Here is a 12024-nt window from a genome sequence, read left to right as displayed (position 1 = left end):
AGAGGTTACACAAAGTGCACCAGTACGCTTGTAAAGTGGGATTTGATGTGTTGCTATGACAGCAGTTTTTGGAACGATCCATCTTTGTAGTTTGGGTAGATAGTGGCTATTCCCGGTCATTGCTGGGGGTGCAGATCTTCATAGGGAGGGACACTTGAGTCCCGACATCTCCAGAGATATAATCAGTAAAATCCGATGAGTAGACAAAGGCGCAGACGGCCGCCTGATGAGCCCGAGACGCAGAGGTCGCTGTCGCTAGCAAACAGACATCGCTGTGTCCCCGATCTCACCCCAATTACCAGACGCTGCCTCTGATCTGCAAACATGCTGCGCTCCATAGAGAATGCTCCCCCCCCCCCCCTTCCTTCCCCCAGTACAATCCCAACACAGTGGCTTAACCCTTTCAAGAGAAAATCTAGCCAAAACATTGCTAACTGAGCAGAGACTGCCAACTGATAACTACCAAGGGAAAGAACGGGAAACATTAGTACAGTTTTGATGAGAGTTAAAAAAGATGTCCCTCCTCTTTGACCTAACGACACATCTGTCCATACATCGCCTGATCTATGGCCACCTTTATACTCTTTCCACCCAATGTACACATCCTGTGTTCACTGAAAATAACCTAATTATGCACTACAGGGGACTACACAACAGGATTTGGTGAGGACCAGGTGGCCATACACGTATAGATTTGGAGCAGCTCTGACCATCAGATTCCTGTCAGATTCAACTTGACAGGAATCTATCTGATGTGTGCCACACACTAGGAACAGATTTCCAATAGATTTCAGAATGAAATCTATTGGAAATCGATCTAAATGCATTACTACACCATTAGATCCAATGCAACTCTATGGACCATCGATCTGCGGCCAGCAGCCGATCCACCTACATTATCCATCCTGTCAGATCGATTTGATCTATCGCAAATCGATCGATTTGCTGATTTGAAAGAACCGATTTCTGAACGATCGATTCTATAGAATCGATCGATCGCTGGACGGAATGCCGGCATTTCCCCGGTGTTGTGTTTGGTAGCCGCCACTTGCAGCGTCCGTCTCACAGGCATCTTCTGGGAAATGACTGCGGGAAGCAGACTGGGCTCTACAACATTAATAATATTAAACTTTCAGCCCCGCCGATAGGGCAGTCACCCCCGATCAACACTCAGCCGAGACCACACAAGTCACACACGTGGGAAGGATACTGTCTTCTCTGCTCTTGTCCTGTGAGCTTTCCATGCCGGGCAGAGCAGCTGCTACACGTCTGAAGAGCTGAAAGATAGGAGAACAGTAATCAGAGCTGCTGGTAAAAAGAGTCAGGGGGGACAGGTATGGGGAGGAGCTAGGGAAAGGGGATGGGCATGAGGCGGAGCTAGAAGAGTGTCCTGGAAGGGGGAAGGACATGGGGCGGAGCTAGAAGAGTCTTCTCACCTGTTTTACATTGTATCCGGCCTTCGCACTGGTCTCAATAAACATTACATTCAGCTCCTTGGCTTTCCTCTCTCCTTCCTCGATGGAGACTTGCCTGCAGAACAAAGGGTGAGCGTGAGCTGCAAGATTACTCAGATGTCCGCTAAATGCAAAGCCACATACCCACCTAAACACAGCATCATGTGACACTACTAACTAGAAGATATCCACCTGATGTGATGGACAGTTCAAGACTACTAACGATAAAACTATCAGATCGTTAAAAGATGCTAGAATAGGGCTATGTGCCATAGACTTCAGACACATAGTTTAAAGAACGATTATTATCTGTTGAAGTGATCCGGCCTGGATCGTTCGTTTTAGCTGTTGTCCGTGTCATGATTTTTCAAACAAGATTAGCTGCATGCTTGTTTCTGGTGTGTGATTCAGACACTACTGCAGCCAAATAGATCAGCAGGGCTGCCAGGTAACTGGTATTGTTTAACAGGAAATAAATATGGCAGCCTCCATATCAATCTCACCTCGGGTTCCTGAACAGCCCATTCACACTTACGACCTCAAAACGCTAGCGATTATCGCTTAACTTTGCGGCTGTTATTTTTACGCGTTTTTCACTGTACTTTTTTGCGACTTTTGTGTGATCACAATTAGTGTTTCCTTAGCATTGTAATCGTGATTACTCAAAAATCACGAGAAAGCGATGCATGCACCGCATTCGCCGCTAATCGCGAATCGCCGGCGATCGCAGCAGTGAGAGCACTGCCAAATACTTTTTATTGCACCAGCACTTACTGAATAGTACTGAAGATTGAAAAAAAACAAAACAAAGTGTTTCACTTGCCTGGGGCTTTGTTTCACTTCCCTGGGGCTTCTGCCAGCACCGTGCAGCCTTCCTGTCCCGCGCTGGTCCTCCATGATCCTCTGTTCTCCTGCCGTCAGCTAGTTTCATTACCGCCGACACTGCAACTGCATCTGCATTCCCCGTGCCAAGCGTAAATTTCTTTGCATTCCCGCCCGTAATAGCATCCTGCAGGACGCCATTGCGGGCTGTACCGTGAAGAAAGATACGTGTGGCTCGGGGTGCGCAGGCGCAGCTGCTGTCGACTTTGAAGTCGACGGTAACGAAACTAGCTGACGGCGGGAGAGCGGAGGATCGTGGAGGACCGGCGTGGGACAGCCAGGCAACTGGTATGGTTTAAAAGGAAATAAATATGGCAGCCTCCATATCCCTCTCACTATAGTTGTCCTTTAAGTGGATTGTAAAATGATCCTTCGATATATCGATCCTGCCCTCCCCGGAAAAAAAAAATAGCGTATGTCTTTGGTCTGGGCATGGTGTGACAGGTTCTCATTCAGTGCACAGTATAAGGGAATGGCGTTACCTCTTATCGGCAAGATCTGTTTTGTTTCCCACCAGCATGATGATGACATCACTTCCTCGCTCCGTCCTGACGTCATCGATCCACTTTGTCGTTTGCTGGAAGGAGTTCACGTCTGATGAGGAAGAGCAGAAGACAGGTTAGTGCAAACATGCACAGCGACATACTGCTGTACCCAAGATGGCGTCCTGGGTGGCCCTGCAGATTAAAGCGGAGTCAGTACACTTACAATAAGGAAGCTGGAGGAGAGAAGGAAGGAAAAAGTGAAAGTTACAGTTTTATTTTAGCGTGCTTAGAAGTCTGGAAAGTTGGGGCTCTGATGCAATGTCCTTGCACCACTGATTTTTACCATGGGGTGGACAGACGGAATTCAGTAGGAAATGTTTAGGAGCTGCTCAACGGACAACAGCAGATACCTAATAAAGTTAGGTACCAGCTGTTTATTTTAAAGGAGTCATCAGGGCACAGAGAGTAAAATGAGTGGTACTTACCGGGGGCTTCCTCCAGCCCCAAGCTCTCAGGACCTCCCTCGCCGCAGCTCTGCTTGCAGCCGTTCGCCGGAGCTCCGACCCGGTCCCCGTCGATGACGTCATGTCAGAGCGACCTGGAGGTCGCTCTGTACTGCGCCTGCGCAATCGGTGCTGTCAATCACCGCCACGTGGACCGGAGTGGACTGCGCAGGCGCAGAACTACTACCACCTGCGCAGTCCGCTCCGGCCCACGTGGCGGTGATTGACAGCGCCGATTGCGCAGGCGCAGTACAGAGCGACCTCCAGGTCGCTCTGACGTCATCCCCGGGGACCGGGTCGGAGCTCCGGCGAACGGCTGCAAGCAGAGCTGCGGCGAGGGAGGTCCTGGGAGCTTGGGGCTGGAGGAAGCCCCCGGTAAGTACCACTCATTTTACTCTGTGCCCTGATGACTCCTTTAAGGGGCTCCCTGGATCTGTCCAGCTTGGTTTCAGCCCCATTTTATAATACATCACAGGCGGTAAAACTCCTGCATGGCAGAGAAATCTCATTGGTTTATTTTCAGTTCAGGAACCTAAAGTGAAATAAAAGTGGGCAGTAATTTAACTTACCTGGGTCATCTCCCAGCCCCCTGCTGTCGTCCTGGTCTCTTGCCGTCGTTCCCCTCTGTACCATTCAGCTGCTGTACACCTCCCAAAGCTGGCTGACTGGGCCAGTCACAGGCTACTGCACATGTGCAGCTCTGCACCTCCTCAATCAGAAGAATTCAGCGCATGCGCAGTTTCAATATTTATGAACTGCGCATGCGCGATGGAGGAGGCTTGAGGGTCTGGGGCCGGGCAAACAGCTTTCAGAAGGGACAACTGCTGCATAGAAAAGCCTGGAGCGACTAGGAGGACTCCCGGGTAAGTTAAATTGGGCAAATTTATTTCCTTCAAGGATGATAGATAGGATGGTATCAGAAATGCACCTGGCTTTTAAGAGTGACCTCTAGTGGCCAGTGGTGCAGAAGCTGGTCCTCCCCAAAAAAGTAATATACTTACCTATGGACAAGGAAGGCTTTGGGTCCTGCCATGTCCTCTCTTGTACCCCTCATTTCAGGGCTGTAACCTCAGTTTAATTTGCCGCCTCTTACGGAAGCACTCAGGGACACAAGTGCTTCTGACGCCTCCCGAGGGCTCGTAGACATGTATTTGACCAATTGGTTGAATACACACAAACGGGGGTGACTGCGCTGGAACGAGGGGGGGGGGGGGGGCAAGAAAGGAGAGGGAATGCTCTACAGAAGGGGTCCCTAAACGTTTTGGGCCGAGGGCCCGGTCAACATAGTGCAGACTGCTGGGGGGCCGTAGTATACATTAAATGACGTCTTTGCAGGCCAGGCAGTGAAGCATACCCAGGTGACAACCTGAAGTCCAATTGGACAGCAGTGTCACCTGATGTGGAATTTGATTGGAAACCAGCAAATTACTGCTTTCTGGCTTCTATGTGGACGGGTGGTGCCAGCACTGCTATTCTGACCGCATCTATAAGTAATACATTTTTGTGTGTGGGAGGCTGGTAAAAAAAGCCCCAGGGGAGTTTGAGGACCACTGATCTATAGGATTCAGAGCCTTCTCTCTCCATAGGTAAGTATCTGATTTTTAATTTTTTTCGTCTTTAAACTCACTGTACTATATACTCAAGTAGATTCATCTCAGTTTGTCTGGCAAATTGGTTTCCTGTCTATCATGTGCGGACTAATGCCCCCGGATCCACACTGCCGGGTTTTAAACTACGGTGTCTAGGGATGGCATTCACCAAGGCCACCGCGGCAAACTCCATTCCTATCGGTTGGCCAGACTAGGCGTCATGGCATGGAAGTTCACCACTGGAAAACCCCATGCTACGGCAAATCCCATCCCTAGTGAGGTCATTTCCTGATTACTCAAAGAAACCAGAAGTAGACAGAAGGCGGGGCTACTGCTAGTCATAAATCAATCAGTCCATGCCTGTGATATTGGAAGCCCCGCCCTGACTAATAGAAGCCCCACCTCCTATCTCATACCTTCTGTAGTTAGACAGGAGTTGATATCAGTGTGGTCTGAAGAGGTAGTGTACTGCAGTGACCAGATCTCTGCATCCAGACTCCCTACGGTGCTGGTCCAATATAATACACTGATGCACTTAGTGAAGAAAACATAACTGTGCTGATGTGAATTACTACAGTTATTTAAGCTACCCAAAAAATTTAAACATTCAGCTATCTAGGAGCAAAATGTAGTGGCCCAGTTCCCCAGTAGTGAATCGTGGCATCCATCAACCTCCCCTGTTCATGGCTGGCCAGAGACCACTGGGTCAACTCTTCTGCTCCTCCTCTTGTGCAGAGTAGAGCAGGGAGTGCTGTTCTATTTACCTTGCCCACACTGCCTCTGGTTGCTGCACGCTGTATGCTGCCCCCTTGAGGCTCCCAGTGACATGATATGCATCAGGAGCCTCAGGGTGGCAGCACAGAGCACACAGATGCCAGGAGGAAGAGAAGACTTGATGCTGTGAGGACTAGGTAAGTATAACAGCACTCCCATCGCTTATGCTGCACAAGAGGTGGAGTGGGCTCGTACAGCCCTCGGGCCCTCCTGTAGTCGCAGGTACTATTGTTATGCCTATAAAGCTATCACCCCCCCCCCCCCCCCCATATATAAATGTTATCACACTGGTGAGGTCCTCTCCATGGTTGCTGCCTGTCAGTCCCCCGGTGCCTGGAACATGTCAGAGTGACCGCATGGTGCAGAGAAGTAGGAAGAAAACATGGAAATAATGCAGAGAGATTTCATGTAGTCACACCTGTAAGAATTAAAGATGCTCAAATGAAACCTAGAACAGGAGGAACGTGGGAACCGCCATCTTTATTTCCTTTCAAGTAATTTGTACGCCTGTCTTGCTGGGACAAGCATGCAGCCAGAGGAGTGAGACCATCTGATCTGCATGCTCCTCCCAGATCAATTGTTGGAAAAGTATACAGCTCTGTACATACTTGACCACTGTCGCCCGAAATAAATGGAAAAAGAAGAGTACCAACGAAGGTAAATTTAAAAAACAAAACAAAACAAAAAAAAAAACAGTACTTCGTGTCCATGCAGCCTGATCCGTCCTGGTAGATCGGTTCAGATAATTAGTTTTAGTTCATGGTCTTGAACAACAAACAATGGCTCCATCCGCAATCAACTCACATGAGGCTCGTTTCACACTTCCGGGTCTGCAGTCTACCTCTTCTGCTAATGATCAGATCGGTAGACCGCCATTAACGGACAACCGAAGCAAAAAGTATATGGAGGCTGGTATTATTTTAAAAAGGAGAAGGTTCCCTTTTAAAGAGGAACTGTCGCGAAAATCTTAAAATTTTAAACACATACAAATAAGAAGTTAATTTCTCCTAAAGTAAAAGTACTAGAGAGAAGTGATTTATGGCTCATAAATCACTTCTCTCCTATGTTGCTGTCACTTACAGTAAGTAGTAGAAATCTGACATTACCGACAGGTTTTGGACTAGCCCATCTTCTCATAGGGGGGTTCTCAAGGTTTTCTTTATTTTTAAAAGCACTGCCAAAATAGTGTGCAGCGAGCAGGGAGGCTGGCCAGCATCTTTGTATTACCGTATATACTCGAATACAAGTCGACCTCGTGTATAAGTCGACTCCAATATTCAACCTAATAAGCTGGAATTTGTTATTGACTCAAGTATAAGTCTACCCAGCAAACTTAATGGATGCACTTGGGTCTCATAAGGGGTTAATAACTGCACTGCATACAGTATTGCAGTCATTATCCCCTCCTGTCCCTTAAGTGCAGCAAATACCTCCTCCAGGCCCCCCAGTTGCTGCAATTATTCATTTCCTTTTATGCAGCCCAGTAAACCCCCCCCCCCCCCTTCCTTGTTAATTGTTGTGGCCAGGACTTTCAGACCTGTGTATTCTTAGCAGTTCCTTTATCAAGAGAGTGCCACTTACCACAGGGTAAATTGCTGCAAATGGGAATGTAACAATTAGTACACACGGTGTACTCAGTGTTGCATGTGACTCATGTATAAGTCGACCCCTATACTTTTATGAAGTGAATCAGACCTAAATTTCTAGACTTATACTAGAGTATATACAGTAATCATTTTCAGGGAATGTATTTATAAAGAATAAAGGCCATGCTGAGAATCCCCCTATGAAGAGATGGACTAGTCCAAATCCTGTCACTTCTGTCAGATTTCTACTTCATACTGTGACAGCAACATGGGAGAAAAGTAATTTATGGCTCATTTTATTCTGGAAGAAATGTACTTTTTATTTGTATGTGTATTCAATTGTAAGATTTTCATGACAGTTCCCCTTTACATTCAAACGTGTGTTGCAAAGAGAGATTGCTCATTTTGCGACAGCGGTGGTCCGTCGTGTGTACGGAGCTTTGGAGGCAGAGCGTGAACAGCCAGGCAAGTAGGATTATAAATGGAAGTCAGCACTGGCGGTCTCCACATTCCTCTCGATAACAAGTGGAAGAGAAGATTATACGACATTATTACTAAACATTGAGATGCACATCACCGAGCCGGTCCCCAGCATAGCGAGGCGTGGCCACGTCACATGCACCACGGTGACACATGCACAATGCACGCACGGACACAAGACACGTGGAAGCGCAGACAGCAAGCACACGTGACATGCACACGCAGCGCAGGGCCCGCCCCCATAACGGACTGCAGCAGAGAGAGCTCCACAGCTGCTCTGTGAGGGACGCCTGATAAAGTGGACCTGTCAGGGGCGTGAGGCAGGCTGTCCTGAACTTATATCAAAATCTCTAGCTGGAAACCGCATTCACAGAACCGCTAACCTTTCACAGCAACCCTTACTAAGGCCTAATATAACCCAGCTGATGGTTGCACCCCAGAGTATGCCAAATAGATCAGCACGACTGCCAGGCAACTGGTATTGTTTAACAGGAAATAAATGTAAGTCTTCATATCCCTCTCACTGCAGGTATCCTTCAATGAAAGGCACTGATTGGTTGCTCTGAATGTCCGTGCATTACCGTCGCTCCCCAGCAGGGGGGACCGTGCTCAGTCTGCTGTAGAGCACACAATGCAGGAATGTGGCCACTGCTGCTGGGTTATTGAGGTATGTGAAGTGCTCCTCTAATATTGATATCTGGACATTCCTCTGAGCTGAGGCAGCAGCTGCCATCTGTCCTGCAGGCTTCTGGCTGAACAGAGAAATGCAGTCATTTGTCCTACATTATGTCTATCAGGTTTGTATCACGATTCTCCACTTCCATAGTAAACTAACATGGCGATGAAGCATCAGGGATAAAGACCGCCCAGCGGGAGTGTCCGACGGACCCGTAGTTACATTTGGTAGTGCGTGTGTATGCACGCACTACAGCAGCCAACGATGGGTCCGTCGGCACCTCCTGCTGGGCAGGTTTTCAGCAGACAGTCCGGGGTGTGTACGCACTGTCGGCGGACTGATAAGACTGTCCCTGAACGATCAGCCTGGCAGATCATTCACCGCCGACAGTGCGTACACACGCACTACAGTCTGCTGAAAACCCGCCCAGCGGGAGGTGCCGACGGACCAGTCGTCGGCTGCTGTAGTGCGTGTGTACGCACCTTTAAGGTAGCCATACACTGGTCGATTTGCCATTAGATCGACCAGCTGACAGATCCCTATCTAATCGAATCTGATCAGAGAGGGATCGTATGGCTGCCTTTACTGCAAACAGATTGTGAATCTCTGTGCTGCCGCCTGCCCCCCCCCCCCCCCCCCCCCCCGCGCATACATTACCTGACGCTGGCTCCCGGGCATCTTCTCCACGCTGCACCCGCTCCATCCCGGCGCTTCCTGTGTCACTCCGTGACCAGGAAGTTCAAATAGAGCGCCCTCTATTTGAACTTCCTGGTTACTGCAGTGACAGGAAGCGCCGGGATGGAGCGGGTGCAGCGCGGAGAAGATGCGGAGAAGATGCCCGGGAGCCAGCGTCAGGTAATGTATACCTGATCGGATCGGCCGCCGCTAGCGACGCGCACCCTACCCGCGGGCGATCGAGGGTAATTTCCCGCACGGCGCGATCGACGGACCGATCCAATTTCGGGAGGAAATCGGATCGGCGGGTGCGTTTTGCGCGAACGATTGGCAGCAGATTCGATCCCAGGATCGAATCTGCTGTCGAAACGGCCGCGAATCGGGCCAGTGTATGGCCACCTTTACTGTAAAGTACTGGTAGAGACTGGTCATTGTCTCTGGTGCATTGTCTTCTGGTTATCTCCTGCTGAGTAGAACAATGCCTAATTGCTCGGCAGATAGATAATTTCCAGCATGTTGGAAATTATCTATCTGGCAGGTAAATTTAACAGAAAATTGTATGGTGTGTACCTAGCACACCATACATTTTACTTATATTACTGGGCTGCTCTTCCTTCTGAGAGAACTAATCTGTGACCTCAAAATAATAAAGTCTTGCAATTAAAAGGAAGAAGCAGTTCTGCGTGCTTCTGAGCAACAGCTACACTGATTGCAAGCAGCAGAACGCTAGGTTTTCCTTACTGTACAGCTCTGGGAATAAAAGATATGACATCACCATGCAACATGGCTCCTTCCAGTGCTTACTGTACATTGAGCTTGGGGGGGGGGGGGGGTGTTTGGGGGGACCCAGCTGCGCTTCCATGTGTTCAGATTTGGGGGAAAAGTCCGTTATAAGTCAGTTAGCCCTACGCTGCTTGGCAACCAGACGACAGCATAGGATGCGCAATGGCGTAGCGTCCACACTCACTTGTAATATCATAAACAACAACTGCCACAGTGGAGTCGCGAATGTAGCTGGGGATCAGACTCCTGAACCGCTCCTGTCCCGCCGTGTCCCACAGCTGCAACCGCACCTAAGGCGGGGAGAACGGTCGGTGCAGCAGTAGAAGGGCGAGAGAGAGAGAGAAAATAAGAAACACACCGTCAACAGGCTGCCAGGGTGGGGTACCTACTTGTAATGTCGTAAACTACTACTGCGGCGGCAGAGTCGCGGATGTAACTGGGGATCAGGCTGCGGAATCGTTCCTGTCCCGCCGTGTCCCACAGCTGCAATCTGATCTGCGGGAGGGAAGACAGTCAAACATGGAGAGCAGTAGCAGGCGTGACAGACAACAGCTTTGTGAGCATAAAAAGGAAGTACCCCGCTGTTTATTATACCAGATTGATGAATTGTCGGCTTGTAATCCTAGAATTCAGTTTCTGTGCCCAAACTCCTCCCTAGAACTGCGACTGCTCCTGCTGCCCTGCAAACTCCTCCCTAGAACTGCGACTGCTCCTGCTGCCCTGCAAACTCCTCCCTAGAACAGCAGTGACTGCTCCTTCTTCCTGCAACCTCCTCCCTAGAACAGCAGTGACTGCTCCTGCAAACTCCTCCCTAGAACTGCTCCCTGCAAACTCCTCCCTAGAACTGCAGCGACTGCTCCCTGCAAACTCCTCCCTAGAACTGCAGCGACTGCTCCCTGCAAACTCCTCCCTAGAACTGCAGCGACTGCTCCCTGCAAACTCCTCCCTAGAACTGCAGCGACTGCTCCCTGCAAACTCCTCCCTAGAACTGCAGCGACTGCTCCCTGCAAACTCCTCCCTAGAACTGCAGCGACTGCTCCCTGCAAACTCCTCCCTAGAACTGCAGCGACTGCTCCCTGCAAACTCCTCCCTAGAACTGCAGCGACTGCTCCCTGCAAACTCCTCCCTAGAACTGCAGCAATTGTTTCCTGCAAACTCCTCCCTAGAGCTTCAGCGACTGCTCCCTGCAAACTCCTCCCTAGAACTGCAGCGACTGCTCCTGCAAACTCCTCCCTAGAAATGCAGCAACTGCTCCCGCTTCTATGCAAACTCCTCTATTCATCACTGTGAGTGCCAGGATTACTCCCATATCTGCCATCTACACATCAGGTCTGGTTTGGCAGATGCTCCCGCTTTCCTGCAAACTCCTCCATTCATGGCTGTGAGTGCTTGGATTACTCCAATATCTGCTATCTGCTCATCAGGTCTGGTTTGGCAGATGCTCCGTTTTCCTACACACTCCCCTATTCATGGTGTGTCAGAATTACTCCCATATCTGCTATCTGCACATCAGGTCTAGTTTGGCAGATGCTCCCGCTTTCCTGCAAACTCCTCCATTCATGGCTGTGAGTGCCAGGATTACTGCCATATCTGCTATCTACACATCGGGTCTGGTTTGGCAGATGCTCCAGCTTCCCTGCAAACTCCTCTATTCATGACTATGGGCTCAATTCATTAAGATCTGTTTACTAATTTCATGTGAAGTAAATTACCTCACCTAGTAAAAACTTTTTTCTTCACCCATGGGCAGTAGTACAGAGCCGCCCGCCTTTGGGAGCACTCAGGCACCCAAAGACTTCCCGAAGCCTCCCGTGGCGGCAGATTAATACGAGGGCACCGGGAGAGAAGCGGGAAGGCTCTACAGGACCAAGAGCCTCCCCTCTCCTTAAGTATGGCAAGTATCCTTTGGTTTTTTTTTTCAGTTAACATTGATTGCGCAACTCATTAAATTCGGCCACACAGTTTTGTTTTTTTTTACATTTGAAAAAAAAAAAACAATATCTAAAGATAAAAAATGTTTTAGGGTTTTAAAGTGGATCTGAGACAAACTTTTGCTGCCTTAATTTCTCTGCCCCTTACATATAGTTTATTGTCCATTCTCTCACCCCCCCCCCCCCCCCATGCTTATTTTATTTAT

At 49.2% G+C, this 12024-nt stretch overlaps 1 protein-coding gene across 2 annotated transcripts in view; it reads right to left on the bottom strand.

Annotated features, from left to right (window-relative positions):
- RAB6A (RAB6A, member RAS oncogene family) overlaps positions 1-12024 on the bottom strand; it is a 70580-nt gene that overhangs the window by 8246 nt on the left and 50310 nt on the right. Inside the window, exons 4-7 of one of the 2 annotated variants that reach the window (XM_068266588.1) lie at positions 10072-10177; positions 2819-2930; positions 1437-1530; positions 1211-1277 (exon numbers count right to left, since the gene is read on the bottom strand). In XM_068266588.1, coding sequence (XP_068122689.1) covers positions 1211-1277; positions 1437-1530; positions 2819-2930; positions 10072-10177 — 379 coding nt within the window. Of the gene's footprint in view, positions 1-1210; positions 1278-1436; positions 1531-2818; positions 2931-10071; positions 10178-10276; positions 10383-12024 lie in introns of both variants that reach the window. The other variant, XM_068266587.1, reaches the window with a different exon arrangement.

Source organism: Hyperolius riggenbachi, chromosome 2 (assembly GCF_040937935.1).
Source record: "Hyperolius riggenbachi isolate aHypRig1 chromosome 2, aHypRig1.pri, whole genome shotgun sequence".
Classification (NCBI taxonomy): domain Eukaryota; kingdom Metazoa; phylum Chordata; class Amphibia; order Anura; family Hyperoliidae; genus Hyperolius; species Hyperolius riggenbachi.
Note: the sequence above shows the minus strand (reverse complement) of the source record. Positions and strands in the feature narration are given on the sequence as shown.